The sequence below is a fragment of the Dasypus novemcinctus genome, chromosome 29 (genome assembly GCF_030445035.2).
Source record: "Dasypus novemcinctus isolate mDasNov1 chromosome 29, mDasNov1.1.hap2, whole genome shotgun sequence".
Taxonomy (NCBI): domain Eukaryota; kingdom Metazoa; phylum Chordata; class Mammalia; order Cingulata; family Dasypodidae; genus Dasypus; species Dasypus novemcinctus.
This window is the reverse complement of record NC_080701.1, coordinates 30709120-30730711: the sequence shown is the minus strand read 5'-3', so window position 1 is coordinate 30730711 and position 21592 is coordinate 30709120. Positions and strand designations below refer to the sequence as shown.

Here is a 21592-nt window from a genome sequence, read left to right as displayed (position 1 = left end):
TCCCAACTTATAATTGGAATCAAGTCAGATAAATCATTTCCCAAGACTGCAAAGTCAGGAGTCAATACCACTGCATAAAATAAGAATAGTCTTTCTCTTGAAGACCTGAATATAAGCATACATGTTCATCTACAGCCACCTAAATAACCCTAAAACATTATTAAGTGCAACTTTCAAGTGCTACTTTGGTACCCCCAAAAGAGTGTACTAGAGCAGTGCTACTCAAAGTATGGTCTGCAGACCAACTGTTATCAATGTGTGAAAGATAATACAGAAATTGAGATAAGCACTTAGAAACTTCAATGGCAATCTGACAGAATAATTTTATGCCTGTTGAATAATACAAAAATCTGAGCTTTTTATCAGAAAATAATTAGATAAGTTTTATAATTATAAAAGTTAAAATTGTGTAACTTTAAAAAAAATCTTACTTTTCTAGTAATTCCTTTTATTGTATTTTACAAAAATACTGGTCTACAGAGAAGAGGTGGCTCAACATGGGAGGCCCTGGGTTTGGTTCCCAGTGCCTCCTAAAAAGAAGACAAACAGACAGCAAGGGCAAAGGAGAGGTAGAGCAATAAATAAAAATAAATCTTAAAAAAAAAACCAACAAAAAAACGGATCTGCAGTGGATGGGGGGAAAAAAACTAGTCCTTTGCTAATTTGTAAAACATACTGTTAACAGAGTGAGATACAGCAATGGATGAGGGAGAATTTTAAGAAGTTAGATATTTATAAAGCATACTTCTTTAGAGGTCTTCTTCCCTTTTTACATGCGTAAAGAGTAACTTACTCAAAATTTCAGTTCTTATAATAGAATAAATATCCCAAAACTTTTGAGTGATAAATGCTACTTCCTTAATATTATTCCTAAATAAATACTGGGTTTTCTGAAGGAAAAAATTCTACAGAGAGTGATGCCAAACAATGGTTTTCATTCCTTAAAATACAAACATCATTAAAAAAGGAATTGTGAAAGGAGTTAAAAATTGAGTCTGGACACAGAACTTCCTGGGAGAAGAACTGAATGAATGACTTGCATCATGTTCTTAATCTGCAAAGAGAGTAACAGTGTAATAAATAGGCTAATAATTTAAATATCACCCTCTAAAACTTTTACTAAGTTGATAGGTACAAATTAAGTTGTATTTTTCTTCCTGATTAAGGTATTCTGCTAATAAATGAGCAATGACATTTAAAAAACATCATCTAAGAAAAATGAAACTTGAAAGGGATAAGGTAACTCTGACAACTGACCCATTTTGTTTAAATGAGGGGAAAAAAATTTAAATTAATGGCCAGACACCAGATTCTGAGAGAGACGGGGAAAAACAAGAAGAAAAACAGTTACCTCTCGAAGCGCTTCAGCATAAGAACTCATGTCTGTTAGGATAACCAATACATGTTTTTCACATTGGTAGGCCAGGAATTCAGCTGTGGTTAGAGCCAGGCGAGGCGTGATAATTCGCTCAATGCTGAAAGGGAATATTAAGTCCCAGGTCACTCAAATGAAAAGGTCAGAAACTAAAAAATAATTCTGGAAATACAGTAGGTCTTCCTTTTAAAGTTTAAATAAACTGAGGAGGGGTAAAGCAATTGTTACTTACTAAGGCAGAGTTGTTTTGTGTATTTACATAATAAGAATTACTCAGTGCTATAATGTTTAAATTGATTACATGCAAGTGCCCATACTTTCTCCAAACTATAGTTTCTCAAAACTGACAGTAAGAGAGAGAGCATGTGTGAGAGAGAGAGAAAATGAGAAAAAAATCAGAGACCACATTTCTCAGTTAAGAAAAGGCATTTACTAAATATTGAATGTGTGCTGGGCAACTTATAAACACAAAACCTCATTTAATTTAATATGCACAAGAACCCTGTGAGAAAAATATTATTTGTTACATTTTATGAATGAGGAAACTCAGCTTCAGAGCTTAGGCATCTTGCTCAAAGCCGAATAACTAGCAAGAAGCAGTAACTCGAATTTAAATAAAGAGTTATCTCATTTCTAGACCTACATGTTTTCATTGTAACATTTTACCTCCTTTGTCTTAGAAAAGAAGGTGCAATTTTTTATCCTGATTCTGGGGATGTAAAGAAAGAAAAAAACCTATTTACTTACGTTGGGTCATTAGCCAAATTCAAAAAGAGGCAGACATTGTCCATTGAGCCATTCTCTTCAAAGTCAGATTTGAAGAATCGGGCAGTTTCCATGTTTACCTAAATAGCAAGGACTTCATTAGTGTTAGGAGGAGAAAAACTCTCAACATCTATTTCTGATCAAGGCCAAGCAATGGATCCAAATCATTCCTATTTTTAAAGTTTCAATTATCCAAAAGGTTTTCATAAAAGCCAACAGAGTAAACACCCTGCTTTGGGTACAAAGAGTATTATTCTTTAGTTTTGTGATCAAATACAAAATTTTATCTTTAGTTTGGTCAAAATGCCAAGTTGGCAACTTTTCTTTCTAAACAGATTCAACTATATATGTGTAGTTTATATGATGTTCTAATAACCTAAGTAATTAGTTTTATATTGTTATACTAAAACAGAAAAAATTATACTTACACCCATAGCAGCAAATACAATGGCAAAATTTTCCTCACTGTAGTCCACAACATCTTTGGATTTCTTTACCAAACCAGCCTGGCGACAGATTTGAGCTGCAATCTGATGAGGATTATAGAAGAACTGAGTTAAAATCATTCTAGAAAGAAAAGAATTCTCTAAACATATTGAAATTATAATTATACATGAAACTGGGATGTTTTAGAGGTCTTTAACCAACAAAAATATTTTGCACTTTTTGCAAAGATACACAGGTAAGCAAGATAGCAGGTAGCATGCATGGAGAGAGTCAGTATAATTGGATTATGCAAACAATAACATTAAGTATTTATTTTGAAAATTCTATTTGGTTACTCAAAAAAGTGAAGCATCCAGAAATTTGTGTTAAGTGTCACACCAAACTGGTCCTAGTTCTCACCTCATTGTGTGGTAAGCCAGCAGCGGAGAAGATAGGAATTTTCTGCCCTCTAGCAATACTGTTCATGCCATCGATGGCCGAAATGCCAGTCTGAATCATCTCCTCTGGATAGATCCGACACTGAGGATTGATTGGCTGGCCTGAGGCATTTCCAAAAGGGAAAATATTAATATTTCTGCACATTATTTATGAATAGAGGAAGACATCAAGTAAACGAAGAAATCAAGTAAAAGTAAAAAAGAACCAGAAATCAAAACTGCATAAAACATTTCTAACTATCTTTAAAATTCACTTATTTTTAATATCTGAAACTTTTGAAATTTTTTTCCCTCTTTAGTCTTTTGAAGATGTTACAAAAATACAGTAACAGAACTGAAGTACCTAAATTTAAATAAAAGTAAAGCAAACAAGAGAGGGAGCCTCATTGCAAAGTCTTGGTTTTACTACTTAAATTTCTGAGAGTCCGTAGTGATATTTCACAGTATTTTAAGATTTCTATGTAAAGTTTTGAATTTCTAGGAAAAGTAAGTTTATTAAATATAGAAATAGAGAAATTACTGGTAAACTGTTGTTGGTTCCCTATTTAAAATGATACCGCAAGAATCACTCTATCTGGGCAAAGATACAAGATAGGTAGTTATTTTCCCTCAAATACAGAAATCCATTTTCTGCCCCTACCCATGATGTCAAGGAAATCCTCAGCCAGTACGACAGGGCCTCTGTCAATGGGCTTTCCTGATCCATTGAATACCCGACCTGTAAAACAACAAGACTCACTGAGTAGGCACTGACTTTCAGATAGTCACTATTTTTGTAGACTTTATGGAATTATGCTTAAAAGGAAGCAGATCTCTGCTCAGAATGAATAAAACATCCACTTACCAAGCATATCCTCAGACACCGGTGTCCGGAGAATATCCCCAGTAAATTCACAAGACGTTTTCTTGGCATCTATACCTGAAGTTCCTTCAAATACCTATCAAGAAAGAGAAGTGATCAGAAGTGTAAAGGAAATTTAGATCATGTGTACTTAAATTTTATTTAGCTGTTAATCAGTCCTTATACAGTAAAATTTATAAAAGGACACTATTTTAAATAGAATGAAGAAAGAAATGTACATGATGATGAAACAAACTGCCCATCTCTAGACCTTTACAGCACCTGCAAGTCAAATCTGGCATGCAAGTTAAGAATGGTTTCTACATTTTTAAAGACTTTTTTAAAAAAATTAAAAAAAGAAAGAAGAGTATACAACAGATACATTATGTGCCCCACAAAATGTACAATATTTACTATCTGGCTCTTTACAGATACTCTGCCAACCCCAGCCTGCAACTATTTTTTTCTGGGAACAAGTTATTTGAGAAAACTAGTTATTTCCCCTATTTAGGTTAACACTGGAAACTAGGAATTTTATGAAACAATTTAAAGGAGCAGACTCCTCCCTCGGTTATCACTTTGGTTTTATCCATAGTCAGGGAATTCTACTTTTCATCTCTCCTATGTGATTATCACTGCAAAAAAATACAAGCCATTTACTAGTAGAGCTTAGACTGGAATGAATACAGGGGACTGACCCTTGGCATGAAAACATACAAAAATATTGTTTTCCCCACAGCCAGTAATCAGTGATCACTAAAAAACAAGCAGCTCCCTAAGTTTTTGCAATTAGGAAAAAATTCAATTGATCAAGTTTATTTTTGTGTTTTTTTTTCCACAGTTTTTGCTTGCTGTTTGTTCTCTTCAGGAGGAACTGTGAACCACGTCTGAGATCTCCCGTGTGGGAGGTGGGTGCTCAACTGTTTGAGCTACATCCGGTCCCCTCTACTGATCAAGTTTTAAATGATGCTTACCTGAACCACTGCTTTGGAACCACTAACTTCTAGAACTTGCCCACTTCTTTTTGTGCCGTCTGGTAATGTCAAGTGGACAATCTCAGCATATCTGGGAAACTGTAGAGAGAAAACAAAGAATCAATAGCCAACATTTCTGAAAGCTCCCCAAAGTACTCCATATGTATCTATCATAGCATGTATATGCATGTAACTCCTTCCTGGCCACCAAGACGCACAGGTATCCACCAAAAGAGGTCATAACATCCTCAGGTAATTTAAGTTCTTACAGCACTCAACACTGACACATAATCCAGCAAACACAATGTAAAATACAAAAAGAGTCTTAAATCCATGAAAAGACAGCAATTAAATTTAATTTTCCCTATGTGTATATGTTTTAAAATGTTGAGACTACATAAAGGCACAAAGATCCCCACAAATCCCCATGTTCCATCATGCAGAATCAATGTTTTGCTTTGACTATATCCATAATCATGTGTGCTTTTTAAAATTGGGTGGTGACCAGGAGGTAAAATGTTCTTAAATAATGAAATAAGTACTACATATTAAATACGTCATTCTGCAACTTGGAGTTTTTTGTTTTGTTTTTTTTTCCACTTGACCCTGTTTTGGATCAGTCATTTTTTTTTTTTATCAGCACAATCTATTGAAAGAGGCACCACAATTCTGTGTAACATGAAGAAAACTACTGCCAATTAAACGATGATGACACCAGTTTTCTAAAGATGTTAAAATGTGAATAAATAGGCATCTTAGAATTTATGTTAAAATAGAACAGATCCACCTAACGTAGAATCAAAATAGAATCAAATGACTATACATTTTTTCAGCTGTTCTACCAATGGAGTTCAAGGCTGATCCAAATTTACACTATTACAAAAATACTGCAATGAACATTCTTGCATGTGGTTTCTCATGTAAGTGTGCCAGAGTTTCCCTAAGGTATTTAGTTACCTAGTGGTGGGGCACAGAGTAGGCCCATTATCTGCCAATACTCTGTCGAGTAACTGTATTAATTTATAATCTCCTAAGCAGTAAGCAAAAGTATCATTTCCCTATACCTGTGCTAATCTTATAATGCTAAACTTTGTTTTGCTATTTTGATAAAGTAAGAAATTGCATCTTTTTAATTTGCCTCTGTTCTGATTTCTACTCATGTTAAGCATTTTTCATATTGGATGACAATTCAGATTTTATTTCCTATAAATTGCTTATCAATATCCTTGTCTCACTTTTCTAGATGTGCTTTTTATCATTTATTGGTAGGAATTTTATATCTTCCAGTTATTAATCCTTTTGCAAGTATCTTCTCCCAGTCTGATCCTTGTATTTTATTTTTATTTGTGGTATCTCATCACACAGAAATCTTTAAACATTTATGTAATGACATGACTTGTTTTCCTTTATGGTGCATGATTTTCCTTTTGTTTGAAGTCATACAGATGGATTCCAATATTTTCTTCTAATAGTTCTATGTTTTCTTTTTCATGTTTGGGTCTTTAATTCATTAGATTTATTTTTAGTATTTTATTTTTCTCATGTGGGAAATTAATTGCCCCAACAATATTTACTAAATAGCCCAAAGTCCCCATCTATCATACTTGTAATGTTGCCCCTAGCACTTACCAAGTCAAGTGTTCATTGGTTAGGAGAGTTGATTTCAGGGCTCCTAAGTTTTGTTCCACTGGTATATTTGCTTATTCCTGCACCAAATCCTCACTTTTAATTATTCTGTATCTAACTGATTTGGTTATCTGATAGGGGAAGTTTCTCTTTTTGTTCTTTTTCAAGATGGTCACTGCAAGCATTGGACTTTCTTTTTCAAATGAATTTTAATTCATTTTGCATCACTGATGGGAAAGAAATTAATCTACAGGTTAATTTGGGGAGAATTACACCCTTCTTATTTTGAGTCTTTCCATTCATGAATACAGACTCTTCATTTATTTAGTATTTAGGTCTTCTTTTATGTCTTTCAATCATTTTTATAGTTTTCTGCAAATAAGTAGTTACTGATTATTCTAATTAGTTACTGCTATTAGTTACACTTCTGCCATGTAGAATACTAATGATTTCTGTGGATTGATTCTGTATCAAGCAACTCTGTTCCACCCCTTTGTTTCTAATAGTTTGTCCACTGAATGACTTGCATTTTCTGAGTAGTTAAGTGTATCACCAAGACATGATGATAGCTGTGCCTTTCCTTTCTACTCTTTTTACACCCTAATTTCTTTTTCTCATGGCATTCGCTAGATTCCAGTCATAAAAGTGAATACTAATGGTGACAGGAGGCATCCTCATCTTGTTCTGAACTTAAAATGGTAATGTATCTACAGTCTCTCATAAGTATGCTGTTCAGTTATGATGAATACCCTTTAAAAGGTAATAAAGTTTGTGTTGTTCCTTATTTTCTAAGAGGACTTTTTTTTAGAAATGGGTATTTAATTTTATTAGATCTTTTTTCTGTATTTACTGAGATGAGTATAAGTTTTTCCAATTTAATCACTGTATGTGCTGATTACACTGATATATTTTCTAATGTCAAATTGCCTTTGTATTACTAGGATAAAGGCAACTTTGTCAAAATTTTGTTGATTTACATAGTTACTTTGCTAATATCTAATACGTGAGTGCATTTTATCATGAATTTTGGCAACTGTTTTAAGTTGAGAATGGCTATATATTTTTTCTTTTCTGGTACGACTCTGTCTAGTTTCGGAATCAAAGATACACTAACCTTATAAATGAGCTGGGTAAGCTTTCCATCTTCTTTAACCTCCAATACAATTTGTGTAAGATTATCTATTCCTTGATCCTCAGTGTATGCTTTAAGTTAACACTAAAACCAAAACCAAAACCAGGGTTTGTCATATGTCTGAGAAAAACTTGGGGGGTGTGAGGGCAAAGATTAACTAGGCTATAAAAAGCCAACAGTGGTTTGTTTTTTGCCTCTTTTTTCTAAAAAGGAAAAAAAAAAGCCATGAATTTGATAGTATAAAACCATTATTACAATTACATAAAATTTACTTAACAGTCCTTCCTATCTGGAATTATACTATAAATAACAGTCAATGAAATTTTTTTTAGCTCTCTAACATTATTTCCTCAGAGATGTTTTTCCCATTATTGTCTCTCAGAGCACTTATGACAATTTTTAATTATACATTTACTTATGTATTTCTCTTTCAGCTGCTTCTCCACTACACTAAGCTCAACTGGGAGAGGGGCCTTTTCTATTGTTCACCATTATATTTTCTGAGCTGAGCTCAGTGCTTAACACAGATGAAATTCAAATATTTTGGAACTGATTTTTAATAATACAATTATTAATATGAAAAAATTTAAAATATTAACTGAAAATTTTATTCATTAAGAATAATAAAAGAAAATAAAGAAAAAATAAAGGATAAAGAAACAAAGCATCCTACTATTTTCCTCATCAAAGAAAAAAAAGGGGGACGGGAGAATGGTCTCTGTCCTTTCATGAAACATCAAAGAGCACCTGCCTAAATCTTGTACAATTTAAGTGCTACGAGGTAAACTTGCTGTGCTTAATCTTTAAAATTAATTTGTACAGGTAAATTGTCACTCAAAAATATTATCTTAGTGATAAAGTGTAAAGGACTATGCACTTTACCCTTTCTTTTAAGAAATGTTTCTCAACTTTTTTCTTTCAGTGCCTTAGCTTCCACAAGCTAAACATACTTCCTTCATCAACCTTTCTCAACAAACTAGTAATTGTGTGTGTCTATCCCTGTCCCACCACAATAACAACCGATATACAATTACCAACAAATACTGTTAGAGAAAATATATTACATATATTATCTTCTGTGAATATATTTTGGTTATAGAATTCAGGCAAGAGGCTTAGACAAAGGTGCCCAACTACAGACTTCATTCTAAGCCTCTTTTTCTAAGAAAACAGTAGTAGTGTATATAATTCTTAAGTGTATGTGTGGCTAAGAAAACAATATTAACTAAAAACCTTACAACAAACTGAATATGTAAAATGTATTATTTGCTCTAGGGTTTTAATCACTTTGAGATAACTTACTCTTGTTCATTCATTACTTGAAACACCTAATCTTCAAAGATTAAGTAACATTGTGTATGCGCTCAAAGGGCTAAAGTTTAGTAGAGAAGACAAGACACTTGCACAAATAACTAAATGCATGGCAGGGTGATAAGATACTATATATCCATATGGTATTCTATAGTCACACACAAATATTATTGTGGTTTTCTTCCTAATAATCCTGTGAGGTATGAAGAGTAAATATTATTTATTATTTTGCAGAGGAGGAACTCAAAAAGTCATATAACAGAATCCACAGATTCAGTTCTGGAATCTTGTCTTTTGACATTTAGTCTAAACCTCTTCTCCCACACAGTATTTGATATTCAGATCAAGAAATGTTAAAAAAAAACATACTATGAATTTTAAAGTATACTAAATAAGATAACACTATGCTTTTAACCTTATAAATGGTCAAACCATAACAAACAGTGGTATTACCTTAACTTGATCTAAGATCACTAGTGGACCATTGACTCCTGATACTGTCTTGTATGCTGGAAAGAAATACAGAAGAGTCAACTTTAATCGAATAGTACAATATCCTAAATTACTTTTCTGGTATTACCAAAAAACCTCTCCTTACCTATTTACAGTGATTATAATAATGAATACTCAGTTACAAAACTTTTTAAATGAGTATAAAATATGCTTATACAACTTTTCATAATCCAGCCTCATCCAACCAAAACCATTTTGAACCCCTAGTATAAGCCACTGTTTTAGGCACTCAGGGTACAAAAAACAAACAAGGCAGAGACAGACAGAAAGACCCCATCTTCGAAGAGTTCACAGTCTTACGGAAAGGTAGGAGTAGCGAAAACGCGACAAGATGAAGACATGAACAAAGGTGTGCAAAGGTCTGTGGAAGCACAGGTAAAACTGGTAGTACTTCCCTCAGAGAGAAAAAGAAAAAGCTTTATGGAGGAGGTAGAACTTAGGAGGTGAACCGCGGGATAGGAGTTACCAAGGTAGATGAGGAAGGGAATCTTTAACAACTTTAAGCAGAAATGGTAAAACACACAAAGGACAGGAGAAAAATGTGGCCTATAAGATAAGAAGTCATGATAAACTGGGGTCACAGGGACTGTGGGGGAAAAAAGCTTTATAAAGGAGGAAGTGGACAATGGAATGAAGGGCTACAGGTCTTATTTAACTTATCTTATTTGATAAGTATCTTTTAAAAAAAAAAGTCATGATACTGTCAGTTCATGGACTGATGATCTTCTACTGCAAATTATGACCTAGAAATAACCTGTTAGTCTACTCTATAAGGTACTATACCAAAATCCCTCAATTTAGAAAGAAACCCTATCATACCTACATGTCGAGTGTAATAATACAAAAAAGAACACTCTGGATAGAGTTACTAACAGAAAACTTCAGTATCTGACTAAATTTCATAATCAGGACAGCTAAAATAAATACATGAAATAAATTTTTGAAGTAAACTTAATACAAGGCCTAAAATAATTTATATGAAGCTACAATTGGGAATACTTCATTTGCTTGACTTCTTATGAGATCTTATAGTGAGCTTGGGCCAAGCTTTCTAGCACAAGTGAAGATTCCCAAGAATGAAGAAACATTTAATAACCAATCTGTTCACTCAAGGGGCTTTGGAATTAAAAAACACAATTCCGTCAGCCTAAGGCCAGGAAGTGACCTTGTACAAACGCTAGGGGGCAGAGCAGGCAAGCACTATCAGAAGCTCCCCGCCCCCAACTTTCATATGAAAAAGAGCATTAAATCCGGACATCAAATATTTACTTGAATACATCTGCAAATGAGTCAGTAAAGACGTTACCCAAACTGACTTGTTTTTTTAACCTAAGATAAAAGGCAAGTTCATAAGGCTAAAGAAAGTTAAGCTACTAAGATAGATGAAAATATGAAAGTACTAAATGCTGTCCTAAAATTATTAGAAATACCCCATTTGTTACATGTTCTGCCACTTTTATGAAAACATTGTTTTAAAAATAATCTAATACTCTTTTACAAAATCATAATTCCAACCTTTAAAAGTTATTTCTTAACTGCTTTCACTTTAAAAGTTTCCTAGTATTCTGTTTTTCAGTGACTTTCTAAAAAATGCGGAAATAGAAAATGAGCTATGTTAGAAACATGTTTTCTTAGAAGCCAGTTTTAAAAAATAATAGAAACACAGGTCTTTTCAAAACACATGAATGTTGGGAATGAGGGAGGAAGTGAACTAGGAGTTGGAAGGGATCTAGTTGACATTATAGGCACTGCATTTTAAATAAAATGTAACATCAGTAAAATCCTTTAAGTTCTTAAAAGTTCTCTTGACTTTTTCAACAAGCTCTGCATCTCCTTTGAACTTCTACTCTCTGCAATAACGATGCCTCAAAATCTTGTTGTGAAAATTCAACCTTGAACTTCCAGTGGGCCAAGACAGCAGCATAAGACATGCAGGGTGCAGTCCCCCCTACAGAATCTTTGAACAACTATTAATATCAAAAACTGGCAAAGCCATCTTCCTCAAAACTCTAGAAGGCCGCAATAACTGGGAAAAAGCCGAATCAAGAAAATGCAGTTTTAAAATGAGGAGAAGCTCGTGATGCCCTTGCTGACCTTACTAGTCTTGCTCCTACCAGAAAGAGGGCAAAAAACTCTATCCAATTCCCTGGGTGACATGTAATGTACTAAGAACTCTGCCTCATTAATGGCGAAAAGTTACACCTAAACTGAACACTGGTCTGGTCCTGCTTTAACAAAGCTTAAAAGCAAGACCTGAAGGTTCAAAAGCAAAAAAAAAGGCAATATCCAGTAATGAAATATTTACGATGCCTAGCATCCAATAAAAAAATTACTTTGTGTGATCTATGTATCTTTTTTAAAAAAAGATAATTAAAAAAATTACTAGTAACTCAAAGTAGGCCAATAAAAGTCACAAGGGAAAAAATATATTAAATGACCCAGAAATAACAGAACAGAGAATGTAAAAGTTATGTTATATTCCATATATTCCAGCAGCTAGAAGAAAAATTGGCAATGTTCACCAGACATAAAAGGTGTACATGTTTGTATACATACACACATATATATGATCTAAATCAAACTTCTGGAGGTGGAAACTACAATGTCAGAGATGAAAAATATGCTTGATGAGATTTACTGCAGAAGAGGTACTACAGAAGAAAAGATTTATGGACTTGATATAGTAAAAGAAATTATTTAAAATGAAAACCCAGAGGGGGGGAAAAAAACAAAAAGAAAATTAATAAAGTATCAGTGAGCCGAAGCTGCTAATAAGATAGGGAATCATCGATAGATCTGGAACCTCGCCAAGAGCCCATGTGGAAATCAATAACCCCAAGATGGCTGCTGGAAGACCCTTCCCAAGATTCTGCAATTCAGCACAGGATTTCCTCTGGAAGCCAGGAGAAGCCCCCGGTATTCCTCAAGGACTTTATCATTGGACCCTCCCAGGGGATTGATGAGTGGGGTAATCAATCAAAACAGCAAAGAGCTGGAACTCCTCCCCTGCCATTAGCAAAGGGGTAGAATAATTAACAGTTCAAAAAGCAGGCATAAGCCCCAAAATTACTGTCTCTGGCTTTTGGACTCCTGTTCCTGCCTCCACGACCTGCTCTCGCCATTTTTCCTCTGCCACGATGGTCACACAAGTAAAACCATGGCATCTATAACCTATAAAGGGAAATCGTAATCAGCCTGCTTTATCACTTTTCAGCCCTTTCCTCTCTACCTGGGACCCACGATCTGTTATTTTCTCCCGTTTTTCATCCCTTCCTACCTGAATAAATTACTGGCCTAACTCACCTGATGTGCTCTTGAAATTCATTTCTGCAGCATAGACGAGAACTTAGACATGCAGTACAGAGCTATGGGACAATTCTGAGCAGTCTAACAGACATGTAATTCGAGTCCCTGAAGGAGAGTGAGATGGGGAAGAGCAAGGGGGGTACAGGAAAATATTTGAATAATAGTCAAAAAATTTTCCAAATTCACTGAAAAACATAAATCCATACATCCAAGAAACTCAATGCAAAAGAAACATGAAGAAAACTAGAGCAAGGCCCATAATAATCAAACTGGTTAAAACCAGTAATAAAGTGCCAATTTGCAAAGTAGACAAAGATAAAGACACCTTAAATATGGAAGAACAAAGATAACGATTACTCAGTGGACTTCTTGCTGGAAACAAGTAAGCACCAATCACTGCTTTTAACTGGCTACTTCAGACTGCCAGCCCACCCCACCAGGGCAGCCACTGTGCCAATCCCCATCCCCCTCCACGGTAGCAGAGAAGTCTTCAAGACTGTAAACTTCCTCAAAATTACAGAAAATAGTTAAAGGGCTGCATTAGTTGGGCAAGTGCTGACTCAAGAAAACACAGTTTCAAAACTCACTGAAAAAGCTCCTGGTACCCTTGTTGACCCATTCCCCACCCCCTCCACAACTCAGGATGGAGCCGGCTTCCCCTACCATTGTGAGTCCCTGCCCTGTTCCAGAGACATAGAATGGCCCCTTTGTACATACTGGGGTGGGAAACAGAAGACGTGGAGGATACTCTAAACCAGCTAGACTTAACAGACACATAGAACACTTTACCCAACAGCAAGAGAATATAGTCTTCTCCAGTGCACATGTTGCATTCTCCATGAGAGATCATACCTTACTCACAAAGTCTTAAGTTAAAATAATATTGAAATCATGCAATGTATCTTCTCCAACTACAAGAGAATGAAGACAGAAATCAATGAGAGAGAGAAACGGATAATTCACAAATATGAGGAAATTTTAAATTTAGCCTCAAATAACCAAGGAAAACACAAGAGAAATAAGGAAATACCTAGGAAGTAAATGAAAATGAAAATATAACAATCCAAAACTTATGAGATATAGCAAAGGCAATGCTGACAGGGAAATTTATAGCTCAATGCTATCATTAAAAAACAAGAATTATTTCAAATCAGAGATGTAACCACTTAACTGAAGGATCTAGAAAAAGAGCAGCCTCAATCCAAAGCAAGCATTAGGAAGGAAATATCAAATATTAGAGCACAAATAAATTGTTTTTTAATATCAAATTAAAAAACAATAGAATCAATGAAACCAAAAGTTACTTCTATGAAAAGATTTTAAAAAATCAAACTGACAACCTAGATGAAATGGGCAAATTCCTAGAAAAACATAAACTACCTACACTGACTCAAAAAAATAGGTGATCTCAACATCCAAAACTAGTAAAGAGATTCAATCAGTAATCAAAATCCTACTAATAAAGAAAAGCCCAGGAGAGAATGACACCACAGGGAAGTTTTATCAAACATTTCAAGGAGAATTACCACCAAAACTGCTCAAACGGTCAAAAAAAAAAAAAAAAAAAAAATGAAGAGGGTGGAAAATTTCCTAACTCATTCTCTGAGGCCAACATCGGTCTCATACCAAAGCCAGATAAAAGATACCACAAGAAAAGAACACTACAAATCAATATCTCTTAAGAATATAGATGCAAAATCCTCAACAAAATACTAGCAAACCAAATCCAACAGCACATTGAAAGAATTATACACCATGATCGAGTGGGATTTATCCCAGGTATGCAAAGGTGATTCAAATTAGAAAATCAATTAAAAAGAAACCACATGATTATCCCAATTTACACAGAAAGGGCAACTGACAAAATCCAGTACCTTTTCTTAATTAAAAAAAACTTGAAACATTCCATCTATATTAGCACTAAAATAATTATATCTAGGAATTTAACCAAGGAATTAATGAATTTATACAACGAAAACTACGAAACATTGCTAAAGGAAATCAAAGACCTACATAAACAGAAGGACATTCCATGTTCATGGATTGGTAGACTAAATATTGTTAAAATGTCAATTCTATCAAAAGTGATTTACAGATACAATGCAATCCCAATAAAAATTCCAACAGCCTTCTCTGCAGAAAGGGAAAAGCCAATCATCACATTTATATGGAAGAATAGGAGGCCAGAATAGCCATAACCATCTTGAGAGAGAAGAATAAAGATAGAGGACTCAGACTTCCCTATTTAAAAACATACTGCAAAGCTACAGTAATCAAAACAGCAGGAGCAGATGTGGCTCAAAAGGTTGAGTACCTGCATCCCACATGGGAGGTCCCAGGTTCGGTTTTCCATGCCACCTAAAAACAAACAAACAAAAAACAAAAGAACAACAAGCAAAACCAACTCAGGGGTACTGATGGGATTCAGTGGTTGAGCACTAGCTTTCCACATAGGTTCCAGGTTCAAGCCCCAGTCCTGGTACCTCAAAACAAACAAACAACAAACAAAAAACAGCATGGTACTGGCACAAAAATAGACATTAGGACTAAAAGAATTGAACTGAAAGTTCAAAAATAAATCCTATGTACAGCCAAATGATTTTTGACAAGGGCATCAAATCCACTCAATGGGGAAAGAACAGTCCCTTCAACAAATGGTGCTGGGATATTCATATGCAAAAGAATGAAAGTGGAACCCCTACTCACAAAATATATAAAAATCAATTCAAAATGGATAAAAGACCTATACTTAAGAATGAAAATTATAAAACTCCTAGAGGAAAAGATAGAAAAGCATCTTTAGGACCTTGTGTTAGGCAATGTTTTCTTAGTCTTCACATCAAAAATACAAGCAACAACAAAAAGTAGATAACTGGGACTTCATCTAAATTAAAGTCCTTTGTGCATCAAAGGACTTCATCATGAAAAAAAAAAAAAGCCCTACAGAATGGGAGAAAATATTTGGAAACCACATGTCCAATAAGGGTTTACTATCCAGAATATATAAAGAAATCCTACAACTCAACCACAAAAAGGCAAACAACCCAATTTAAAAATGGACAAAAGACCTGAACAGTTATTTTTACAAAGAAAATACACAAACAGCCAAACAGCATATGAAACATCAATTAGCCAATGGGAAAATGCAAATCAAAATTATAATGGGATACCATTTCAAATCCACTAGAACGACTACTATTAAAACAGAACGAAACAAAACACCAGAGAATAAGCATTATAAAAGGATGTAGAGAAATTGGAACACTTGTTAATTGTTGTTGTGAATGTAAAATGGTGCAGCACTGTGGCAAATAGTTTGACAGTTTCTCAGAAAGTTAAGTGTAGAATTACTGTATGACCTGGCAATCCTTCTTCTAGGTATATATCCAAAAGAATTGAAAGCAAGGGCTCAAACAGATATTTGCACATCGATGACCACAGCATCATTATTCACAAGTGTCAATAGATGGAAGCAACCAAGTATCTGTTAAAAAGAACAAGTAAATAAAATGTGGTATATACACACAATGGAATATTATTCAGCTATAAAAAAATAATGAAGTTCTGATACATGCAACAAAATAGAGGAACCCTGATGCCATCATGTTGAGTCAAATAAGTCAGACACAAAAGGACAGTGAAATGAAAGAATTAGAATAAGAAAATCAATAGACTCAGAAACCAGTATACAGGTTACAAGGGGCTAGGGTGGGGGAGGGAATGGGGAGTCAATGATAAATGGGTTCAGAGTTTCTGTTTGGAATGATGGTAGCACAACATTGTGAATGTAATGAACACCAGTGAATTATTTATTTGAATACTGTTTAAAGGGAAAATTTTAGGCTGTATATGTGTCACTAAATTAAAAGTTGTGTTTTTACCATAGGACTATGTAACACAAACAGTAAATGCTTATGAACTATGGACTACAGTTAATAGTATAATTATAGTAATATTGCTTCATAAATTATAACTAATGTACCATACTAATGCCAAATGTTAATATAGGGAAACTATGTGTATTTTCCTCCATGATTTTTCTGGAATCCTACAACTTCTCTAATTAAAAAAAAAAAATTCAACCTTGTTTAAAACTATGAAGTTTTGCCAGTCACAAGCAAAAGCATGACCAAGAAAAAGAAACACCAGTCATAGCTTTTCCTGGAGACAGTGAATCAAGTTGGCTTCTATTACAGAAGATTCAACCTAAGGTTAAGAACAGTCTCTAAATTTGCAACAATATATATAGCCTTGAAAAAAAAGCCAAATACTCTGCAAGCTAATTGATTAACACCAACACACATTTATGAGTACCTATTTAGAAGACAAATTCACAAACTTCAAAACAGACCTCTGAGGTTATAATTATTCTCATCCTAAGTTTTAAATGAGAAAAATGATTTCCAGAGAATTAAGTGATTTGCCCATGGAGCTGAACAAATATAGTCTGGTTCTAGAGTTTCTTGATCTTTAACTCTAGGAAAGTACTACAGTTCAAATTCTAAAACTGAACTGGTCATTGTTCGTGGTCTGGTACACTCCTGTACTTATTTGCAAGACTTATGTAGCTACAGTACCCAAAATAATTTCATGACTCTCCAATTTCAGCTATGAAAAATAGGTCTTTTTACTACTAATGAACTGGGCAATAATTTCCTAGTGTCCACATTTTAATATTACTTCAAAACAATCTTTCTCTAAAGGAGTTTAGGCTGCTGGAAGAGCTTAAATAGAGAACTGAGTATCTGACAGAGATGCTTCAACAGTTTTTCCTCATTGGAAAGCATGAAAAACACAAGCAGACCACACTGTATACAAATCAGAGGTTCAACAATTTGCTTGGCTTATATTAAACTGACATATATAAAAACTAAGTCAATAAATGTTACAATGTACAAAAAAATAATAAAGAAAAGAGAATAAATGTTATATTGTAAATGTTATAATCCAAACTAAAAATACCAGCAAACTTTATATTAGAAAGTGCTTCATACTTTTATGGAGCATCTTCACATAGATTATCTCATTTCACCTTTACAAAATGCTGTAAGGTAGGAAAGGCTGATGATAGCCCCAACTTTGCACTTGACACTTAGTTAGGCTCTAAGAAAAAAAGTGATCCGCTTAGGGTTGCTGTGTTACTAAATGACTGTGGCAGTGGGGGCCAAGATTAAAGAGGTATTAGGACTTGGTCTATATATAGCCCTTCTCAATGTTAAAAACTATTTGCAAAGAAAACAGAGCAGAGAAAATGGCACCAAACGCTAAAATGTTATCCCTCAAAAGTATTTATTCAGCCTTCCTCATCATTACAAATAACAACCCAACACAAAGAGCTATCAGTTTAAAGTTGTCAAAGACATTAATCTGATCTTCAAAAAAGTCAAAATCCATTCTCAAATCTCATAAATATTTCTATTTACCAGAATAAAGACCTCTCTCTTCTTGAAATTTTCCAAATGAGCATGAATTCCTAGTTGGGTGTATGAGGGATGATCAGAGCTTCCAACAACACTGTAGATGCATGTTTACATTACATGCTTAAAATATTTTACAACCAAAACACATCTTTGATTCTAACTATCAAGTAGGCAATAAATATTACTGGCATAACATTTAAAATCCAAAATCTACAAAGGTTTTAATAAACATATATTTTGTCAGTGGACATGCTCTTCCTCCTGCAAGATGAGATTGTTCAATATACTCACGCCATTTAATGACTGTGAAATTTTCAAAGAGAAAATTTGAAAACCATTGTGTAATAAGAGATCTAGTCCCTAAGCCTCCATCTTATTAACAAAACAAAAACCTAAAGCAAGCTTCTCCTATTGTGAAACAGGAAAAGAACAGGAAAGACCCACGACCTGAGCAATGGGCACCTAAGGAAGAGTGGTTCTAGAAAAAGGCAGGCTAGAGATTCCTTTATTTGACTTTCTGCTGGGTCTAGTTCGCCTTCGTGATGTGAAAAACTTAAGTTTAGTTAATATAGGTTTTCAGAACCATGGAGACCATCTAATTCAAAATGTTCAACATCCAAAAGCTCTATGGATATTATTCAATCTTGCTGAAGGTTTAAAAGGAAATCAAGTTTTCTTTCCTTTTGATTTTAGAAATTTGGCATGCTGAAGATTTCCTATTTTTTAGCCTGTATATCTTAGTTCCCGTTTCTTATTAACAACCCTGTAATCCTAGAGTTGTTTTTAAACATGGCCCAAGTGGGACTGCCAATATTATTGTATTCCTTCATTCAAAAAGCACACCTTAAATAACTATAATTACATGCCATTCTTTAATTAGAAAAAATTAAGGTTAATCAATACATATGCAAAAGCAATGTGAGCTGCTGACTAGAATGAAGAATGTGGCAAAATAGGAAAATGATGATATTCCAGTGTAGTTAGTTCTTAGCCTAAGTATGACATCATTTACGTTTTTCAGAATAACCCAGACACAGGAGACTCAACTCAACCAGGTATCCCAACACCCTATGCTGATTCCATCCTTGTTAAGAATCCATTCACAAAATTACTAGAACAAGAGGTTTAAATACAAGTTATACAACAATTATGGGAAACCTGCATGTCAGGCACCGTGGAAAGCCCTGGGGATACCTATGGGGGGTTCAGTTTTAAGCATTATGCTACAACTGTTTTGTCAGGAGGAATATCATCTGTAGCTCTTTTGCCAATGCCTAAGCACACAAACACCGAACATGGAAAGATCACATTCATCTCCCTTTCTGACTTACAACCTTAATCACGGAGCACTATTTAAGCAATGTCTTCATTCCAGTCCTTTCTGAATTGACTTTGAATGAATAACTATATGCAAAGTAACTACAGCATCCTTATAACCTTTTTCTACAAGCTCCATTAATATGTACCCATTTTGCCCAAAGAAAAGCAAAGTATACAACTGCCATTCATAAGAGAATTTGTAGTTAAGTATAAATTTGTTGCCCAAGTCTTTGTAAGAATGTAACATCCCTCACTTTCCTGAAACATTTACTTCAGCTCATATAAACCTCCAATAGGCAAATTCAAATAATTCCCAGTGTCATAGACACACCTGGGCAATCCAGAGAATCCAGAGAATCAAGTGTGCTTTCCTTCTTCCCCACACTGCAGTGCTATCACATGACCCCGTGACAGATGAGGATCGGATTAGTCAGGCTGGAAAGTGCCCTGACTAAAACCCTTCATCTGAAATTCTTTTTAGCCAAAGAGCCACCCACAGACAGGCACTCTGGCAATTAATTAGTGCAAATGCAGTCTCACCATCTGAGGAAATAATTGGCGCTTTCCCAAGTGTGTTTATATATATATAAAGAGCCTACTTGGAGGGCTCATGCCATCTCCCTAAGGAAGCCGTGAAGAGGTTTGATGCTACACAACTGTTTTCTTTAGTAATCAAGAACCATTTCTTTTCTCACCTGCCGATCCTTCCACTTAAACCTAGTTTATTAAGGCCTTTTAATACACACAGCAGCGTTTAAACATTCACAGATGTATGATATTGACAAAGTGGCTTGGTTTCCCCAAGATAACTTTGAACTCAACCAAGTTTGGCGAACTGGCGGGTAAATGAAGAGGTAATGCTAGAAAAGGGCCTACCGAGAATTAAAGAACTGGGGTTTTTAAGCCAAGGGCAGTCCCTGCTCTGCCACTAATGAGTGTCTGAAGCCTGGCAAGTCCTAACTCTCTCCGAACCTCCGGCTTCTCACCTGTGAAACGAGAGGGGGCTGGACTAAGGGACCGGCAGGCTCCTTTCCAGCTCCAGCCTTCTCCGGGAGCTAGGCATCTTCCTGTGGAGCAAGCAGCCCTTCCCTCGGCCGAAACCGACCCCTCCCCGTGGCCGCGGGCCTGACCACGTCAGCGAAGGCACGACACGGTGCGCCCCGCGGCCGCGGCCTCACCATCTGCCCCGAGGTCCTCCCCAGCTGCAGGGGGCGGAAAGGGGCGTTCCCTCGACCCCCAGACATCCGAACGAGTTCACGGGAAGATTAAGGCAGAAGTGGCAAGAAGGGGCCCGCAGAGGCAAGAAGCAAGAAGAACGCTCCGGCCTAGCGAAGCTGGAGGGGAGGAGGCAACAGCCGGGAGCCCCCCAACCCCGCGACCCGGTTCCGCTGCTGCTCGCGCCCCCGGCCCACCTAGGTCACGGAAACAGCAGGGCACTCCCAAGTCTCCTTCTAGAGAGGGACAGATGTGGTTCAGGCTTGACAGGGAACGGCAGAGAAAAATCAATCGGTCCCTCCCCACCCCCACCTCGACACACAGACACCCGCGGGCTAGGCAGGTGAGTGGGAGCAAGGGGCAGGGCTGCTGGGCAAACTCGGGATTCTTACTGCTCTCCGGTACTCACTGAGGCGAGGCTGGGAGATGTAGTTCCGGCTCACTGCCAGCGCCTGCTCCCGAGCTCCCACCACAGGCCCACTCGTGGGCACCGGCAGCTCGGGCGCAGCCCCGTTCACGATCCCCCGGATCGCCCGCAGCGCCATCTTGTCTCCTCCGTCCCGACTGGCCCCGCAGCGGCGCCGCGCAGGCGCACATATAGCAGGGGCGGCCCGCGCGCCCGGCCCCGCCCACGCGCCCTGCGGAACGCCGGCTCGCCCCGCCCCCTCCGCGGCTCCCCGGCCCCAGGCTCGTGACTCGGCCCCTGGGTGGGCGGGGCTGAGCCCTCCCCGGCGCGAGGAGCTGACCAGCGTGCTGGGAGGGCGGGCAGGAGAGGCGGAAAACGCGACTGAAGGGAGGGAAAGGATGAGCAAGGAAAAAGAGATGTAAATGAAGGGAAGGGGGGGGAAGGAAGGCAAGCATGGACAAGAAAAGGTCAACTGATGCCCAATGAAAGATGTCCTTTAGTGGC

At 36.4% G+C, this 21592-nt stretch overlaps 1 protein-coding gene across 1 annotated transcript in view; it reads right to left on the bottom strand.

Moving 5' to 3' along the window:
• ATP6V1B2 (ATPase H+ transporting V1 subunit B2) overlaps positions 1–21323 on the bottom strand; it is a 29643-nt gene extending 8320 nt beyond the window's left edge. The window contains exons 1-9 of the mRNA XM_004479964.3: positions 21092–21323; positions 9362–9417; positions 4840–4938; positions 3869–3962; positions 3665–3742; positions 2987–3126; positions 2569–2670; positions 2123–2220; positions 1352–1475 (exon numbers count right to left, since the gene is read on the bottom strand). Of these exons, the coding sequence (XP_004480021.1) occupies positions 1352–1475; positions 2123–2220; positions 2569–2670; positions 2987–3126; positions 3665–3742; positions 3869–3962; positions 4840–4938; positions 9362–9417; positions 21092–21227 (927 nt within the window). The 5' untranslated portion in view covers positions 21228–21323. The remainder of the gene's footprint in view (positions 1–1351; positions 1476–2122; positions 2221–2568; positions 2671–2986; positions 3127–3664; positions 3743–3868; positions 3963–4839; positions 4939–9361; positions 9418–21091) is intronic.
• Between the last annotated feature and the right edge of the window lie 269 nt (positions 21324–21592).